Raw genomic sequence first — 20,323 nt, 5'->3', positions numbered from 1 at the left:
AACATTTTGTTAAAAACAAGACAAAAACTAGAACTTCCTATCCAAGTGAACAGGATGAATTAATTATGCCCTCCAGTCTAAGTGAAGAAGGTGGAGTCATGCGAATTAAATGAACATGATGAATTGGAATGTTATTTGTGATTTGTCTTAGTTAACACTGAAATGTGAATGGTTGAAGTGAACAAGGTTAATTGAAATGTGAACAAAGTGACATGGGTGAATTAATTAACTAAATGAACATGATGGATTAACTGAAATGTGAACAGGGTGGATTGTGAATGAACATGGAGTAATTGAACGTGGTGGATTAAGAGATGTGAACAGTCTATGTAAAGATGGTGGTTTGAGATGGGAAACAAGGGAACAGGATGGATCAATTGGGACGTGAACTAAATAAACATGGAGGATTAACTGAGATGTGAACTAAGTAAACATGATGGATTAATCAAGATGTGAGCACAGAGTAGCTGGGATTGAAACGGTGAAGACAGTCAAGAACCATTCTATTCAATTCTTTCTCAGGAATTATTTAGTTCCTATCCCATTCGGGAACTTTAGCCTATTATCCCTCCCCTCCCCATTAGTAATATAATGGGTGAGATAGAGAGGTGGATGTCAGCATACTGGATTCTATCCCCTCCTCTTTGAAAAGTAATCCCTGTACCTCTTTAATTTAATCCTTGTACTTCTTTTATTTTACATTTTTTTTGGTCCATTTTTCCCATGCTGCAGTCTGTTAGGTGGGTTATGTAAATATGTACAAACATGTATTATTGAACCAAGTAGTTGACAGCTAGATACCCTTCCTATTACTGACCAGCACCACTTAGATAAGACATTTTGTAGAATCATTCTCATGTGTAATTATTTCACATAAAAGTCTTCTTGAAATTGCGCTGATTATTAAACCCAAACTTGACAAAGCTTGCTACAACACATACATGCACACACACACACACACACATACTCTCCTTCTCTCTCTCTCTCTTAGCAACAACCTCACTAACCCAAAACACTGTGCTGAGATATAACACCACCAACATACAAAGAAACAATTGTAACTCTTCAACTACATCCACCTTGCCAATTTTCTCTGCAATTACTACCAGAACTTACAGATATACAAAAACCAAACTAACTAGTAGAGGGGTGAGGGGTATGCACAGATGAAGACACAACGCTTTTTATACAAATAAACTTCTGCATATTAGAGTGTGCAGTCTTCACACAAGATATTTGTGAGTTGCATTTAGTTTGACTGACAACATCTGTTAATGGTTTCCATGATCAAAACTAACTGGAACTAAACAACAATGTCTAAGAACTGCCGAGTACACAGTTGAGATAATGGTTTTATTTGTCTTACTTTAAAGAAGGACAGTGACCATGATATTTGCAGATTCTCACAGACTGATGCAGATTCTCAACAATTGATGTTCAATTGTTGATGTCTGGAGGCTAATAGATGTTATTTTTATCAAGACACAAAGCTACACAGTTTCTCTAAGAGCTAAAGCATGATCTTGATCATAAGGACTATGATAAAATCAAATATGTTCCTTCCACACCATTGTATTTCTCATATCCTGATTTAATTGATCATTTCATTATTGCTTTCTCAAAAGAAGGCTATTTAGAGAAAGAAGTAGTTATAGGGGGTTAGGAGTTCAAATCCAAAACAAATGTTTTGTTTCAGAACATGATTTTTAAATTTGTATTACTTCAGTTTGTCTATGTGTAAGGAGTACCAATTTTTTAAGGAGGAGTCACCCACAACAGGCTAATCTCCTTTCCAGAGGATAACTTTATACAACTTATCTCTTAGAGGTATAGAAAAATAAGTACCTAAATGCAAATGTAGAGGGAAAAATAAAACAAATGTGAGTTTTGCAGTGACTGAGTGGTTCAACATCTAGTCTTATGTGGGTTCTTGACCAGCTAGAAATGACAGCCAAACACCCTTCAAATCGCACCCTACCAGTTTTAAAAAGACACACTGAATAATGTAGTGACAGATTCCCTGCACTTGTGAAAAGATGAGATGGTTATGGTTGGAATGCCTTTAATCATAGATCTGCATGATCAGGGCTGACTTGGAGTTGAACAACTACTAAATGGCTGAGTGATTAAAACTCTGGTCTCTCAACTACAGGTTATGAGTTCATGCCCTATCATCACCATTGTTTTGAGACCAGTATTTTAGTAAGTATTAAGTTTATATACAAATGAAACCTCTAGCTAAAGAGGAGAGAAATTGTGATTGCAATAGAGAAGTATACTAATGGTATACGCTTTAGTCATTGGCTATCTTCACTGATGTTATTTTTTTGTTTAGCACCAGGTCAGTTCTCATCCAGCAGACCTATGACATTTCAAACATGATCTTTTATTTAGACCTAGTATAACTAGAACAACATTATTCGGTGTGTCTTTCATTTTTTGACACAGTATGTTTGATCTAAGAGAGATTATGCAGCTTTCTTTTTTTTTTTTTTTTTTTTTTTTTTTTGCAAGTGTGGGCATGGCTGTGTGGTAAGAAACTTGCTTCCCAACCACATGGTCCCAAGTTCAGTCCCACTGCATGGCACCTTGGGCAAGTGCCTTGGACCTTTTGAATGGATTTGAGTCTGTGTTTGTCCCCCACCACTTGTTTGACAACCAGAAAAATAAGTACTAGGGTCAATTCATTTCACTAAAAATTCTTCAAGGTGGTGCCCCTGCATGGCCAGTCTAATGACAGAAACAAGTAAAAGATAGAAGATGAAAGAAGAATAACTGGCCATGAAGCACTCATTGTTGGTAGTGAGAGGTAAACATAGCACCAACAGCTTGAATTTGCTTCATAAAAGGGCCTGATCCAAAGAAAAGGGGTTATAATACTTATATTAAATCTGTCATGAGCCCCAGGACTCATAAGTTTTAAGTTTAATCCACTTTTCATGGTGTATAAGTGACTGACATTACAATTACTCTCCACTGAATAGGATGCCAGTCCATCTCAGGGTTAACTTCCCAGATATTGCTGGAACTCATTTAGAGCGGAGTGAACTGGAGTAAAATGAAATGAAATGTTTTGCTCAAGAACACAATGTACTGCCTTATCTGAGAAGTGAAACCACAATCTTACAATCAAGAGTGCAGTATCTTAATCACTAGGCCACATGCCTTTACCCATGTAGACAAGGAAATAGTTTTTAACAGTCTAAAAAATTCTTAATCAATAATTTATTTTACCTGGCACGCTAATGATTCTGCAAGCTCACCAACCAGGTGCAAATCTTAATATTGACAATTAATGTATCATACAGAAGTAAGAGAATTAAGAATTCAACACAAGTCCAAATCTACATGGAATGGTGTTGAATTCCCAATTCTCTTATTTCCATACAGCACATTAATTATTAATATTAATATTTACTTGGACGTAATAGTCTAAGTCCATGTTAGCATACTTAGACCTAAGTCTGTCATGATCCCTACAACTCCTGAAGTGAGAGTTTAACCCAATTTCCATGGTGTATAATTGACTGAAATTACAATTACTCTCCACTGAACAGGACACCAGTCCATCTCGGGGTTAACTCATTTACAACTGAGTGAACTGAAACAAAATGAAATGAACACACTGCCTTGTCCAGGAATTGAAACTACAACCTTGCAAGCATAAATGCAACACCTTAACCACTAGCTCATGTGCCTTCCACAGTACTTATACTATTAACCAATCATAAATTGTCAGTACTTGGAGAGGGAGTAGATCTGAGAAATCCTGTACTTTTCAATTAGGGATGAAGCAATTCAAAGAGGAAGCTACCACAAGATTGTCAAATTTACAACACTAGCCTTGGAACATGGGTTAAATAAATTTGAGACTTTCAAAAATGCCATGAATTACAGTATATGATTTGGGCAAGGGGCTGCCATTGTTCAAAGACACAAGATTTTTAAGGGCACAGCTATAACACATGCCTAATGGAATGACTGATTCGTTATTAATGATGATTGATGAAAGCAGTGATGGTGGTGGTGGTGGTAATTGTGGTGGTGAAGATGATGATGATAATGATGCTGTTGCTGGCAGTGACATCAGTGGTGGCAACAACAGTACTGACAATAATGAAACTTTGATTCTATAAAAGATCAGAAGACAGCCCTGTCACAAATCCTCAACATATTCTATATCTAGTGCTTTGAATATTACATCCCGTCAGGCAGTGAGCTGACACAATCGTTAGCATGTTGGGCAAAATGCTGAGCAGCATATTGTCTGTCTACATTTTAAGTTCAAATTCTGCCAGGATCAGAGTTTAAATTTCGCTGGGTTTGACTTTGCCTTTCGTCCTTCTGGGGTCGATAAAATAAGTACCAGTTGAACACTGGGGTCGATGTAATCAACTTATCCTCTCTCCCGAAATTGCTGGCCTTGTGCCAAATTTGAAACCAATATTACATTCATACACACACCTATATATACAAACGTACGTACACACATACATACATCAAAGCACACATTCCAGAAAAATCCATCCACCTAAGAACATGTTACATTGTTGTCCTCTTTTTCTTTACATTGCTACAATGGCCTCTGCTCCTCTAAAACTAACTGATTTCATCTTAGCCTCCAATATTCTATCTGCCAGGCAGGAAAGAGACAAATAATGGATAAACCAAGGGATTTAGAAATGTAAATACATCCCCACATCCAACACACAATAGACTGGACCACATGTACAGGATATTACCCTTCATATAATGGACCAGACCATACATGCATCATAGCACTAACCATCCAGTGAACTGGATCACAAATACACCATAGCACTAACCATCCAGCGAACTGGATCACAAATACACCATAGCACTCCTCACACAATACACAGGACTACATACACCATAACCTCTTCACACAATGAACTGAGCTACAAATAGATTCTAGCATCCCTTGCACAATGAACTAAATCCTAAATGAACTGTAGCACCCCTTTAATAATGAACTGCACCATAAATGGACTTTAGCACCCCTTTCACAATGAACTCCACCATAATTAACCCTAGCACTCCTCACACAATGTGTTGCACTGTGAATAGACCCTAGTACCCCTCTTGCAATGAACCACACCATAGATGCTAGCACTCTTCTCACAGTCAATTGCACCATAAATAGACCTTAACACCCCTTTCAGAATGTGGACTTCACCAGAATAAACCCTAGTATCCCTCTCACAATGAACTACATCTTAATAGGCTATAGCATCATTTACACCTCTAATACAAATGATTATAGGATTTAAAGAGTCTTTTAAACCAACATTGTGTATGCTAATGTTTTCTGTTTTATTTTCCTTTCTCTCTTGCGGAAGGACCATTGTCTCTGATGTTGGCTTACAATTCTTCCTTTCCACCACAGCATGAAATACATTGGCTTTGCAATTTACTCATTAAATATATTGACTTTGTAATTTATTCATTAAATACACTTGATTTTGAAGTGTGTTTGATGTTTTTGATCATGTCTTATCAGGATATTAATTACTGTACCAACTGACCCACAGTTAATCCAGATTACTTCCAGATGTTATTTGATTCTTTATAGAAGGAGGGATTACCTGAAACATGGAATTGTTAAATTAGTATCTTGTAAACTTGAACTTTGGAGTTGTTGAGACGGATGATGACTAAATGTTGAATTGATAACTAATGGTGTGTTAGTATGTAAGGTATATTTTTGCCTTGGTACCTTGGCCTTAATTTATTTTCAAGATGTTTGGATGATAACAGAATAATGTTAAAGTCTATTAATGTATCTTCATATATACACATACACACACATATTTACATGAATATATATGCACATGTAGACAATTTCAAACATTTTCTCATCATTTATAACACTAATAAATTGGAATGTGAGTATATACATATATACAGGTATCTATGTGTACATATATCTTTAATAATATAGTGTATTATGGAGTGTATGCATGTGCAAGAGAGAAAGTGTGTACGTATGATGGAATATGTATGATGGAATGTGAAAGTATTACGGAATGTATATGTATGATGTTAATGTTACTATACATCACTTCCTCTGATGTAGCCTTTCACTGGTGTAGGGGGATAATTAGTTGCCAAATATGGATTATTTGTACCAAAAGATGGTGCTATTTGTTGCTGGTGTTGTTGTAATAATGTTGGTGAAAGAGTCTTTGGTACTTCCTTTTGAGAAGTCTCTAGTTTTTTCTTGCTGTACCAATTCTGAAGATGAGCTGTGACTGACTCAAAATACTGTTTGTTTGATGACTGTCGATCATCATAGCTGTCTCTGGCTACTTGGTTCTGTAGCTGTCCTCTGTAAGGTGACAGTTGTAAAGAGGCAGATGCTGTACTCGGACTCTGATCAGTTCCACTAAATGAAGATGTTGGAGTTGCTGTGTTGCTGTGTGATGTATTCAGTAATGTACTACTTCTGTTGTTTCCATTCCCATAGATACGACAGCTATAGCCTGAATCAGGGTTGCTGCTGGAGTCCTCTTTATGACACCAGTCTAACATTGGAGATGAGAGTTTGGAGTTGGATTTCTGTAGTGGAGATGAAGACCAATGGTTTTGGTGGCTGTTATTTTGGACACAAGCTGCTGCACTACTGTTATTGGTCGGTGCATTAACTATTTTTGATGACAAAGCTGTTGGACTGTTTCGGTAATGGTGGCCATCTGAACTGTCTGCTTTCATCAGTTGTGGTTCTGATCTACTAAGAGGGTTGAGAGTGTCGTTGAGGTTAGGATTATCCATCTGTTGGTTCCCTAGCATGTTTTTGCTATTGCTGTGATAGCTTAGTGCCGTATTCTTGTAAGGAGATGTGCGATTTAGTGCAGGGTTCTTGTAAGGAGAAGAGTAGTCTAGTGTGGGATTCTTGTAAGGAGATGTGTAGTCTAGTGCTGTCTGTGACAAACCTTTCTGCATTTGTTTTTGATACTGTTCTTTGCAGACAGACTGACTAGAATTGGAAAATACCATATCTTTCTGTGGAGACTGCTTTGCTTCAGTTCCATATGATTTTGCAGCAGAATCTGCCATAGAAGGTCTTGTGTATTTTGTGTTGTTGACACTGTTAGAATAAGCAGAGTTTGGTGGAGGAGCAGTTTTGAAAGGTGTTGGCACTGTATACGACTGATGATGACTGTACTGTGACATCATTGCTGTATTTGACTGTAATGTGACACTATTAGACTGTGTTCCTGATAATTCTTCTTTGAGGTTACCGTAAGATTTACTCCGGTCTAATGGCATTGTTCGTTCAGAATGATAATAACCTATACATTTTTTTTCCCGAATTATGTCACGGGATGATGAATCAGCAAGCATGTCTTGGCTATGACTTCGGGGCCTCATTCCATTGGAATCTTCATTGCTGTTTTTGGCAGCAGGTGATTTGGGGAGAAACTGTTTTGTTTGTAACAACTGAGTTTCAGAAGTTTTTGTCACAGAGTAACTAGAAACAGTTAAAAACTGTCTCTGGTTCCTAACTGTTTCCTTGGAATCTTTTTCCATAGAGTTTTCATTAAATTGTCTCAGTGTTGGCTGATTTGAAGTAAATACATTATTGGGGCCCATCCCAGGTCCTATCATTTTGCTTACTTCTGGTGGGCCCCTTTCCACTAAATTTTGCCTTTCATCCTTTTGGCCCTGACTACTGTGGCTTAAGTGAGGCATTACCTGGCTTTGGTGTTTTAAAGTACCTGAATGTCCTGGGGCAAGACCTTGAGAGGATGTTGAAGGTAAATTGGGGCTATTTGCTTTAGAGGGAAGTGTGGAGTGCCTTAATTTTGAAGGAGTAAATGGTTTCACTGCCCTATTTTCAAATGCTTTAGAAGTTGGAGAGGATTCTAAAGAGAGCTGAGCTATAGCAGGTGGAGGGGGATTAAAGGAAGATGTCTGATTTGGGGATGTACATTCTATCATAGTGCGGGGACGAGTAATACTGGGACCATGTGGAACAGTTACTACATTTCTAACTGATACATTTGGTAACTGTCTCAAAGAGCTGTCTCTGACAGGATAATTATCACGGCGTCTGTATCTGTCAGGAGTTTGCCAAGCACGGATCTGTTGCATTGCAGCTTGCCGATTTTCATAAAAGTCTTTTTTCCGATGTCTTACGCTGTAGTCTGACTGTGACAAAGTTTCATCAGAACGCGATCGAAACAACCGACCATTTTCATTCTCAACAACATCAAAGAAAACACTTCGATGGTAAAATCCCGAGTCATCATGGTGGTGAGGGTGACAACTTTCCTCATCAGTTAATCTCGTCTCAAGCCAGGCTTGAAGTTCAGATTTTACGTTCTCATTGTATTTTGTATATAAACGTTCAGCATTTTTACGCTGCTGGTTGAACTGAGTATCAATATGTTGTTTACACTGGCTATGAGAAGCATCCAACCTCTCCTTATTAAGACGATCAATAGAGAAAACCTGCTGTGATGTCCGTTTGTCCAGCTGGTTGATGCGGTTCTGTAATATCTGGTGTGAGGCATCAATGTGGTCGTAAAGGTTCTCCTTCGTCTCATCCATGTTCTTTTCGATTCTCTTCACAATTGGCATACATTGACATATAGGTGTATAACCAATAGGACCCTGTAATGGAGTAATGGAGGAGAAAAGTTTCATATAATATATATATATGCATAAAATAACAAAGATGGCTAGACACAGTATAAAACCAAAAAGGAAAAATTCAATTGTCACTAATAGTGACTGTGGGTGTAGGATAGCACCTACATTGCTAGAAACAAGAGTCAAAGACCCTTATAGCCACAAATAGCACATTGTCTATGTACTGACAGGGGAGATAACTGTCCCACAGCGAGCAAGGTCACTATACTAGCAAGCTAATTTCCCTTGGAATAAAAGCTCATCTGTAGTGATCACTACATTGCTTGTGTGTGTGCGTGTGTGTGTGATGTTAATCAAATTGTACAGTATTATATATCTATTACAGCCAATCTTACCAATCAGTTTCGCACTAGGGGTTCAACAGAGTTTTAGATAACAGCCCAGTTATGTAAACCTGTACCAGGTGTTATCTAACACTCCATTGAACCCCTAGAGAAATACTGATTGGTAAGATCAATATACAATACTGTACACTTCGATTAATATACCCACTTTATAGACAAATAAGAGTGCATATTTTTACAGGCTTATTCCTCTGCTATTAGTTTGAATTAGCCCTGGTAGTAGTAGTAGTAGTAGTAGTAGTAGTAGTAGTAGTAGTAGTAGTAGTAGTAGTAAAGTCTAATTCAAACTAATAGCGGAGGAAAATTCTTCTTCAAACAATGTCATACTTATGTATCTTGAAGAGATCGTACTAACAGTGCATAAATCAGTGCATATAAAAATGCAACAATATGCAGTTAATGCAATTGAAACACGTGTTGGACAATTATTATGTATAAACTAAATGGAAATAAACAAAGTTAGAATGTTTAAATTCTTCATTCTCCTTATTATCAATATATGTGTGTGTGTGTGTATATGTATATAAATATACATACATACACATATATAGCTGTCTAAGAATAAGCCTGATGAGTACCACATATTCCCCTCCATTTTCTTATTGCTATATAAATAAAGGGTAAAATTTCCTTTTACCCGCACCCATTTATTGCACTTGGTAAAAAAAACACTAGTGTAATAGTTATTGGGTATCCTTCCGGCAGTATATCAGTACATTGGATAGATATTATCCCTTAGTGGGTTGGATTCACAACCCCTAACTTTCTTGGATTATATATATATATATATATCTTTGAAAAGACATTTGAGCGAGATCGTTGCCAGTGCCGATGGACTGGCTCCTGTGCAGGTGGCACGTAAAACACACCATTTCGAGCGTGGCCGTTGCCAGTACCCGTCTGACTGGCCCTTGTGCCGGTGGCACGTAAAAGCACCCACTACACTCTCGGAGTGGTTGGCGTTAGGAAGGGCATCCAGCCAAATCAGATTGGAAACTCTGCCAAATCAGATTGGAGCCTGGTGTCGCCTCCTGGTCCACCAGTCCTCAGTCAAATCGTCCAACCCATGCTAGCATGGAAAGCGGACGTTAAACGACAACGATGATGATGATATATATATTTATTTATATATATATATATATATATATATATATATATATATTTCAATATAAAACAATTAAATACCTGTAACAATAGAAATAGTAACAAGAATAGAAACAATAACAAAATAATACCTATAGAGTACAACTTTAAGCCCTTTACTATCAACAGAGCAGTTTCTCACCTCTTTAATATTTCCAGCCAGGTCTCTGTAGTACTGAAACCCTTCCTTAGGGACATACTTGTTGAAGAATCCTTGAACTGGATTGCTTTTGTTTACTTGGTGTGGTGTATGTAATCTTTGTGGTTGTTGTTGTTGTTGTCTGCTTGTGGTTGGCTGTGGGTGCTCTGGCCCTGATCCTCTATCTTTGTCCTGCTAAAAAAACAAAATCAATATCTGATATAGGTACAAGAATTCAAAGTTGCAAGAGGAAATTGTTGATTATATCAATCACAGTATTTGACTTGTACTTTCCCTCCTCTCAGTTAGGAGGCACAAGCACTTACACACACATGAACACACATGTTGGGATCTTCTGCCTATCAAATTCAATCACAAGGCTTCAGTCAGCCCGAGGTTATAGCAGAAGACACTTGCCCAAGGTGCCATGCAGTGGGACTGAGCCTGAAACCATCTGGTCGAAAAGCAAGCTTCCTAACCACACAGCCATGCCGGTGCCTATCAAACTCTCAGAAGGATGAAGGGTAATGTTGACAAGAGAGGGATTTGAAAATAGTATAAAGACAGAGAAAATGCCATTAAGCATTTTGACTGGCATGCTAACGATTCTTATTTCTTTATTGGCCACCAGGGGACTGAACATAGAGAGGACAAACAAGGACAGACAAAGGGATTAAGTCGATTACATCGACCCTCAGCGCATAACTGGTACTTAATTTATCGACCCCGAAAGGATGAAAGGCAAAGTCGACCTCGGCGGAATTTGAACTCATAACGTAACAGCAGACGAAATATCGCTAAGCATTTCGTCCGGCGTGCTAACAATTCTGCCAGCTCACTGCCTTTGCATCAGTAGAAATACTGATTTAAAATTTTGGCACAAGGTCAACGATTTCAGGGGATAAGTAAATCGATTAAACCAGCTCCAGTACACAACTGGTAATTAATTTATCAACCCCAAAGTCGACCTCGATGGAATTTGAACTCAGAACATAAAAACTGACAAAATACTGCTAAACATTTCATCTAGCATGCTAACATTTCTTATTTCTTTATTGCCTACAAGGGGCTAAACATAGAGGGGACAAACAAGGACAGACAAAGGGATTAAGTCGATTACATCGACCCTCAGCGCATAACTGGTACTTAATTTATCGACCTCGAAAGGATGAAAGGCAAAGTCGGCCTTGGCCGAATTTGAACTCAGAATGTAACGGCAGACAAAATACCACAAAGCATTTCGCCCGGCGTGCTAACGGTTCTGCCAGCTCACCGCCTTTGTGTTAGTAGAAATATTGCTAGAGTAACTGGTGCAACAGTAACATACATCTGTCCATTGCATGGTGTTGTCAGGTAGTGACAGGAGAGACAACCGTGTAGGAGTCAGTGCTGTGATAATGCCTGGGTGGTGTATGGCAGTGAAGGCAGAGGGGGAGTGACAAGAGAGATGCTGTAAGGTGTGATACTGGGTGGCAGGAGAGGCAGAGAAGCTGCAGTGATAGTCATGGTAGTATCGGTGAATTGGATATTGACACTGGCTATAGTGTTGGTAGTAGCATTGCTGGTTATGTTTTCTGTAGGAGTGGTAATTCTGAGGACAATATTGGTGGTGGTGGTGGTGGTGGTGGTGGTGGTAGTGGTTGTAGTAGTAGTAGTAGCAGCAGCAGTACTTGTAGCAGCAGCAGCAGCAGCAGTAGTAGTAGTAGTAGTAGTAGTAGCAGTCATAGTAGTAGTAGTAGTAGTAGTAGTAGTAGTAATAGTAGCAGTCGTAGTAGTAGTAGTAGTAGTAGCAGTAGTAATGGTGGTGGTGGTGGTGGTAGTAGTAGTAGTAGTAGCAGCAGCAGCAGCAGTACTTGTAGCAGCAGCAGCAGCAGTAGTAGTAGTAGTAGTAGCAGTCGTAGTAGTAGTAGTAGTAGTAGTAGTAGTAGCAGTCGTAGTAGTAGTAGTAGTAGCAGTAGTAGTAATAGTAGTAGTAGTAGTAGTAGTAGTAGTAGTAGTAGTAATAGTAGCAGTCGTAGTAGTAGTAGTAGTAGTAGTAGTAGTAATAGTAGTAGTAGTAGTAGTAGTAGTAGTAGTAGCAGTCGTAGTAGTAGTAGTAGCAGTCGTAGTAGTAGTAGTAGTAGTAGTAGTAGTAGTAGTAGTAGTAGCAGTAGTAGTAGTAGTAGTAGTAGTAATAGTAGCAGTCGTAGTAGTAGTAGTAGTAGTAGTAGTAGTAGTAGTAGCAGTAGTAATGATGGTGGTGGTGGTGGTGGTGGTGGTAGTAGTAGTAGTAGTAGTAGTAGCAGCAGCAGCAGCAGTACTTGTAGCAGCAGCAGCAGTAGTAGTAGTAGTAGTAGCAGTCGTAGTAGTAGTAGCAGTCGTAGTAGTAGTAGTAGTAGTAGTAGTAACAGTCGTAGTAGTAGTAGTAGTAGTAGTAGTAGTAGTAGTAGTAGTAGTAGTAGTAGTAGTAGTAATAGTAGCAGTCGTAGTAGTAGTAGCAGTCGTAGTAGTAGTAGTAGTAGTAGTAACAGTCGTAGTAGTAGTAGTAGTAGTAGTAGTAGTAGTAGTAGTAGTAGTAGCAGCAGCAGCAGTACTTGTAGCAGCAGCAGCATTAGTAGTAGTAATAGTAGAACTGATGAAGGAGAAAGCTAAGAAGCAAAAAAACAAACAAAACAATAACTCCTTACTTTTTTCTTCCTCTTGAAAAAGAAGAATCTCCTCTCCTTTTCTGGCTTTGCTGTTTCTTTATTGGCAGCAGTGGGAGCATTACCTCTGAACACCATGTTTGGTCCATCGACAGCAATGTGGACAGCTTGTTTATCTTCTGGAACTATCTGGTGAGGTCGAGCTTTGCCCTGCATAAAATAAATACAAAAGTCTAGGAAAAGATACTTATGTTTATTTAATTTCATTTGTCTCAAGAAGAGGGACAATTCCTCCTAGTTACTAGAGATTCTTCAAGGCAGAGAATGAAAATATCATCATCATCATCATCATCATCATCATCATCATCATCATCGTTTAATGTCTGCTTTCCATGCTGGCATAGATTGGACAGTTTGACATGGAGCTGACTCCAACTATCTGTTGTGGCATGGGTTCTATGGCTGGATGCCCTTCTTAATGCCAACCATCTCACAGAGTGTGCTGGATGCTTTTTTATGTGCCACCAGCATGGGTGCATTAACGCAGCACTGGTACAGGTGCTTTTTAAGTGGCACTGGCACCTGAGAGGGCAAAGTAATATATATAAAACATAATATATATTATGTTTTAACCTACATCTTTCTGTTATCTTTTATCTTTTACTTGTTTCAGTCATTAGACTATGGTCTAGCTGGGTCCACTGCCTTGAAAAGTTTAGTTGAACAAAATTGTATGAAACCCATTGTAATGTAGTCAGCATGTGCGGTTGTTTTAATCTGTTGTTGTCTATATCTCAGACAGTTATTTTTCAAGCAATATGTATCTACAACATGTGTGTCTTTTTGTCCGTGTTTATCAATCCTCCCCACCACTTAACAGGCAGTGTTGGTTCATTTATGTCCCCATAACTTAGTGGTTCAGCAAAAGAACTGATAAATACCAGTTAAAAACAAAATTATAAGTACTGGGATTGGTTTGTTCAGCCAAAACCCTTCAAAGTGGTGCCCCAGCATGGCCAGACTGCAAGGACTTAAGCAAGTAACTGTTAAAAGGTAATTCTTTAACAGAAGCCAAGGATGCAATCTCGTTCATTGCGTGCCCTCCTCCCTGATAGTTCGAAGGCTTGTACCACCGGACAGCTGGTTGACTCTGGCTGCTGGAACTGAAACTAACACGAAGCTGTTGGAAGATAGGTTTAGAGAGGGCGCAGGCCAAAACTACACTCCTTCCCCTCATTGGTCAGTTGAAGCTTAGATAGTATCACATGGTGCTGGCTGAGGGAGCCTACCACTAAGTATTTAAAGGGAAATTTGGCAGGATGGTCATTCGCCCACTGACGTTCGTTGATGCTGCATCGAAGAAACCAAAGAACAAAAGGCCAAAGAAAAAAGAAGAAAGAAAAACGCATTCAACACCAGAGCTGAAGACACCTCCAAAAGGTAGGGTTGATGGGGGTGTCGTAAATGGTAGAGGAGTAGGGGCCGAAACCGGACATGGATCCTCTTGATGATGTCTTTAGCCACTGGATCCTATAAAGGAGCTGTTGAGGTAGCAAACCATGAAATATGGTTGGAATTCCTCAGAAGTTCCCATGGGCCAAAGCTTATCCCAAGCTGAGAACAGAACCAGTAAGTGATGAAGTTCATGTAGTGATATAAAAGAATATTAACTGAAAAATAGAATTAAGAAGTCAAGTCAAATTACCTTGTGATTTGCTGAAATAATTAATATAATCTCTGGATATTCTTTTCTTCGTGCCACGTCAGCAGCTGTCTCATTTTGCTGGAAAAAGACAAATAGTATCATTAGTTAAATAATAATTTCAAATTTTGGTACAAGGCCAGCAATTTCAGGGAGGCGGTAAATCAACTGCATCAACCCCAGTACTCAACTGGTACTTGTTTTATCGACCCCAAGAGGATGAAAAGCAAAGTCAAACAACAGTGGAATTTGAACTCAGAACCTGAAAACAGACAAAATGCTGCTAAGCATTTTGCCAGGTGTGTAAACAATTAACCTTAATTATCAGTTAAATATTGATCAACGTCACCACTCATCATCATAATTATCTTCAACAACAATGGCACCATAGATCACCACTGCCACTACCATCACCTTCACCTTCAGAATCATCTTTTTTTCTTTTTGTCATTGCTTTCATTGTCACTATCATCACCACCACCACTACCACCATCAACCCCTCTGCCACCAATGGTGCCACTAACATCACACTCATCATTGCCATCATCATCTCCATCATCATCTCCATCATCATTCTCAGCATGATGACGATGACGATGACGATGACGATGGTGATGGCGATGATGATGATCCTTTCTACTATAGGCACAAGGCCTGAAATTTTAGGGGAGGGTGTAGTCTAGTAGTCTAGTGTTCCTCAACCATTTTTTACCCATGGATCCATTTGATGCCTATTTTACTTGAATGGGCCCTCCTAGCCATCTGATGTTTAAAAATTGTATTATATTTTTATTTTAATTAAATATTATTAGAAACTGTATGAAAATACTTATCAAAATATTTTGTGCCTTGAAAAAATATAACCAATTTATTACAGATAAATTTTAACACCAAAATCCTGTATAGGCCCCCAAAGGCTATGTGGACAATGGTTGAGAACTAACATTAGTCAATTACACCAACCCCAGGACTCAACTGGTACTTATTTTATTGAACCCTAAAGGTGAAAGGCATAGTTGACTTTGGTGGAAATTGAACCCAGAATATAAAGAGTTGAAAGAAATGCTGCTAAGCATTTTGTCCAACATGCTAATGATTCTACCAGATTGTTGAAATAATTACATACATTTTTCTCAGCTAACATAGGCTTGCAAAACATAGGCTTCCATAGATTTTACCCCCTCACAAAACATGAGCCTTCCATACATTTTGCCCTTTTACACTAACATTCCAAGAAGAGAGATGAAGGAGCCTCAGCTCAAACTACCATAATTAGCAGCCAACCTTCCTGTGAATCAAACCTTACTGCCTTAACAAAGGCAAAGAACATTGGGTAATGTAGTCTTAGATACACAATATCTGAATATAAGACATGATGGTCACAATTTGATGGCTTTTGATCAGGGGTCTTTTGCATCAAGGATGATCTGGTATTAAACAGTAACAAAAATGTGTACAACAGCAGTATTTACTCTGCTGGCCTTGTTTCAACATGTAGCCATGTTTCCAACAACACTGGTTTATTTGAGGTTTCTTATTAACTCATATGACAGGGATGACCAGAGATTCTGCAACCTATTTCAGCTGAATCTTCAACAAGCAGAAAAAAAAACAAAAAACAAAAAAACAGAAGAGATGTTTTTTATTCTAACGTTATCACTAGAGAGGTTTTCTTTCCAGATTTGGGGCCTTCACTAAACCTGCTTGAGTATCTATGAGAGAAAACAAAGAGTAGCAAACCAAGGCAATTGTTAACAGATGAAGGAGTATTCTCCCTGCCTTTCTGATGCAAAACAAAATATGGAACCAAATATTTTTTTTATATATATATATTATAGGGAAGTCTTTTATTCAAAATATGAACAGGAATATATTTTACAAGAGAAAAAACAAGAAAAAAAAAACAACAATGCAGCACCAAGGGTTTCAATTGGTCACACACCACAAGGTTCAACAGAATTTACTGAAGCAAGCCAGCATGCTCACGGTATTATTACGGGTGATGGTGAGGCTAAGGCATTAGAAAAGCCAAGCTCTCTCATGGGCATCACCTGGCACTTTGGCGAAGCAAGTTGCCAACAATGACAAGAACTTTGCCAGTCCCTCTAATAATTGTTTCAAATGTTGGCACAAGTCCAACGATTCTGAGAGACATGGGAAGTCCGTTACATTGACCCCACTGCTCAACTGGTTCTTATTTTATTGACCCCTGAATGGATAAAAGGGCAAAGTCGACCTCATCAGTTTTTGAGCTCATTCACAGAACCAAATAATAAATGAAAACATACCTTGTTTCGTAATGAACAATCAACACCAGCTTCCACAAGCAATTTAGCTATTTTCCTTCGTTTCAATGCTGCAGCGATGTGTAATGGCGTGTCACCATTCTGAGGAGTAAAAGAACAGTCTCTGTTCAATTATAATTATTTGGAACGTGTTAGTTTTTACACACCTCTTGCTAGTACATAATCTAATATAGCTCGCTAAGCACCCACCCTCTTATTAATGTACACAGTTCAGCTTCATAGCATAAGTACTATGAGTCAATAATAAAGCCTCATGTAGTCAATTCTGTATGTTAAAATATTCGTTGAATTAAAATTTCCCTTTTAGAAAAAGAAAACAAAAGCCTATTCAAAGCAACTACGAAGAGGGGAGATAACTTCAAGAAATTTAGACCTAATCTTCAAAGTAAATTTACGTTTGGGGGATCAAAACTTCTATCATTGTTTATAAGGCAAGGGACAACTATAAACGTAAGCTTGTTCGATTAGTTTGACAGAGATTCTTACATATAGAAAAGTTATGGGCAGTATAATTTGTATAATTAAAAAAAAAAAAATTAACCAAGAGAAATAATTCAAATGAATCAACGAGCAGGCATGTAAATTAACCTTAACAAACTAGTTTCATGAAATTATCTCCCTTGCTCTTTGAAACAGAGAATCAAGAGCCAGGTTGTAAAACCAAGAGTTGGACTAAGTTTGCCACCCAAAAGCAGTTTCTAGTTTCTGTCAATTAAATTTTTCTCACAAAATTTTGGTTGAGACTTGTCAGAATTTCTACATTGATCAGTCAATACATCATCCGCTTTATTTTCTAGATTCATACCATTAGCTCACTTAAGTTATTTCCCTTTGCTCCTTTTATTTTTCAATAATGGAAATCATTTTTAGCACAAAATCTTTAGGTCTCTTTCAGAAACTAAAGTGTAAAAACTAAATTAATCAAAACCAGCTCGAGTAGACTATGCCATGCTGATGAGATTTAATAAGACCGAAAAGTGTCCATAGCTATCATTTTACCTACAAAGATCGGGTTGTAAACTAATTGTAATTTAATTTTGTGAAACTATTTCCCCTTTCTCTCTTTAATTAAGAAAGGAATTACAATTAAATAAAACATTTTCATATATGGCATTCAACAAATCACTCTTTACCTCATTGATCAAAGTCATGCCATAATTCATTTGTGCTATTCCCTTATCCCATTTTACTTTTAATTATGTAGTATTTGATACACCTATGCTGAGGTTTTTAGAGAGTGGGTGAGGTGTAATATGTGTTTAATATATGTATGGTATGTCCCCAATGAGGGATGTTTTCAAGTCTCTCTTCATGGAGTTGACACAGGCTGGATGAAGATGATGTTCGAATGCAGAATAAGGGAGGAAAGAAAGGTAGTATCACCTGTATAAGAGTCGACGTTGCTGAAGGTGGATGTTTGTTAGTTGTTGGAGTATAGGGGCAACAGTCTAGAGACAAAACTAACTTTGGATCCACACAAGAGTTGATGCTGTGTGGGTTATAGGGAGTTCCGGAGGCGCAATGGCCCGGTGGTTAGGGCAGCGGACTCGCGGTCATAGGATTGCAGTTTCGATTCCCAGATCGGGCGTTGTGAGTGTTTTTTGAGCGAAAACACCTAAAGCTCCACAAGGCTCCGGCAGGGGGTGGTGGTGAACCCTGCTGTACTCTTTCACCACAACTTTCTCTCACTCTTACTTCCTGTTTTTGTTGTGCCTGTAATTCAAAGGGCCAGCCTTGTCACACTGTGTCATGCTGAATATCCCCGAGAACTACGTTAAAGGTACACGTGTCTGTGGAGTGCTCAGCCACTTGCACATTAATTTCATGAGCAGGCTGTTCCGTTGATTAGATCAACGGGAACCCTCGACGTCGTAAGCGATGGAGTGCCAACAACAACATATAGGGAGTTCCATCAGTATGTGCAATGATGGTGATATCTAACAGAAGGCTTCCAATCCAAGGGATCAGAGATAAGCAAGTAGTTTAGCTAAGAGTTTCCATCCTAGAACTAGCAGAATGCTTTGCTGATATCAACTGAACAACACTGGTTTCACCAAATTTCTCAAGAGTGAAAGGGTACTGGTGACAAACAGAGGGAAGTAGGTTTGCAGTCATAATCATCATCATCATCGTTTAACGTCCGCTTTCCATGCTAGCATGGGTTGGACCGTTAGATGTAGATTTCCAGAAACTGAAAACCCATATCTGCTGAGAGTTGTTAAAGAATTAGAAAGGTTTAAGGTTGTTGTTATGACTGTCTACATTACTCTTAAGATGTTGGATGTGAGAACCTCAGGTTGATAGTGAATAGGGTTTGTGGGGTTGATTATAGGTTTGTTGGGTTTAGGATGACAGGATTAAATGACGGCAGCAACAATACACCACACATATAATGAAATTTCTTACCTTGTTCTCATCATTCAGTGAACACCTGGCACTAATTAAGATACGTGCAACACCTGCATGGCCATAACGAGCTGCTGTATGTAAGGATGTGTCACCATACTGGAAAAATATGTGGAGAATTTAAAGGATTTAAAGTAAGAATACCCACACACATGCATGCACGTGCACACACACACACACACACACACACACACACACACACACACAATACATTTCTGTCATAAATATATTACTTATAACTTGTGCTTATTTATAAAACAGATATTTTAAGTCCTAAATATTCTTTTCTGCTCTAGGCACAAGGCCCGAAATTTTGGGGGAGGAAGCCAGTCGATTTGATTGAACTCAGTATGCAACTGGTACTTAATTTATCGACCCCAAAGGGATGAAAGGCAAAGTTGACCTCGGCGGAATTTGAACTCAGAATGTAAAGACAGACGAAATGCCGCTAAGCTTTTTGCCCGGCGTGCTAATGTTTCTGCCAGCTCGCTGCCTCAAGTCCTAAATATTGAGACAGCAAGTATCACAGCAAAGATAAAACAAGGATGGAGTGAGGAGATAACAATAATGACATGTAAGGAAAGATGTACTGCAATTCTACGGTAATATTGGAGTTATGAGCCTTGTGATAGTGTCAGTCACTGACCATAATCAGGTCTAATTTAACAAATGAGTGAAAGGACATTCCTCAGATATCCTTCCTCTCTCCAATTCATCTTTAAATAAGCAGGAGTTGATTTCTTTGAATAAATGTAAGAAATCTATATGGGTAAACAACAATAATACTTACATTGTTTTTTATATCTGTACTACAGCCAGAGTAAATCAAAATTCTGGAACTTTCATTATGACCATTTTGTGCAGCAAGGTGCAACGGAGTAAAACCACTCTGGAAAAAAAAATATCATCCAAACTTCAGATATTATAAGTAATAAGGTAGTGCCCCAGTATGGCCACAATACAATAACTGAAAAGAATATAAG

The 20,323-nt window shown here is 38.4% G+C and overlaps 1 protein-coding gene across 2 annotated transcripts in view; it reads right to left on the bottom strand.

Annotated features, from left to right (window-relative positions):
• Positions 1–2,477: 2,477 nt before the first annotated feature.
• The window catches only part of LOC106875383 (uncharacterized), a 96,566-nt gene continuing 78,720 nt past the window's right edge, over positions 2,478–20,323 (bottom strand). The window contains exons 6-12 of one of the 2 annotated variants that reach the window (XM_014923487.3): positions 20,131–20,229; positions 19,341–19,439; positions 16,917–17,015; positions 14,632–14,709; positions 12,969–13,136; positions 10,306–10,497; positions 2,478–8,637 (exon numbers count right to left, since the gene is read on the bottom strand). In XM_014923487.3, the coding sequence (XP_014778973.2) occupies positions 6,073–8,637; positions 10,306–10,497; positions 12,969–13,136; positions 14,632–14,709; positions 16,917–17,015; positions 19,341–19,439; positions 20,131–20,229 (3,300 nt within the window). In that variant the 3' untranslated portion in view covers positions 2,478–6,072. The remainder of the gene's footprint in view (positions 8,638–10,305; positions 10,498–12,968; positions 13,137–14,631; positions 14,710–16,916; positions 17,016–19,340; positions 19,440–20,130; positions 20,230–20,323) is intronic. The other variant, XM_014923488.3, reaches the window with a different exon arrangement.

Source organism: Octopus bimaculoides, chromosome 2 (genome assembly GCF_046866305.1).
Source record: "Octopus bimaculoides isolate indiv1 chromosome 2, ASM4686630v1, whole genome shotgun sequence".
NCBI lineage: Eukaryota > Metazoa > Mollusca > Cephalopoda > Octopoda > Octopodidae > Octopus > Octopus bimaculoides.
This window is presented reverse-complemented; position numbering and strand designations above follow the sequence as displayed.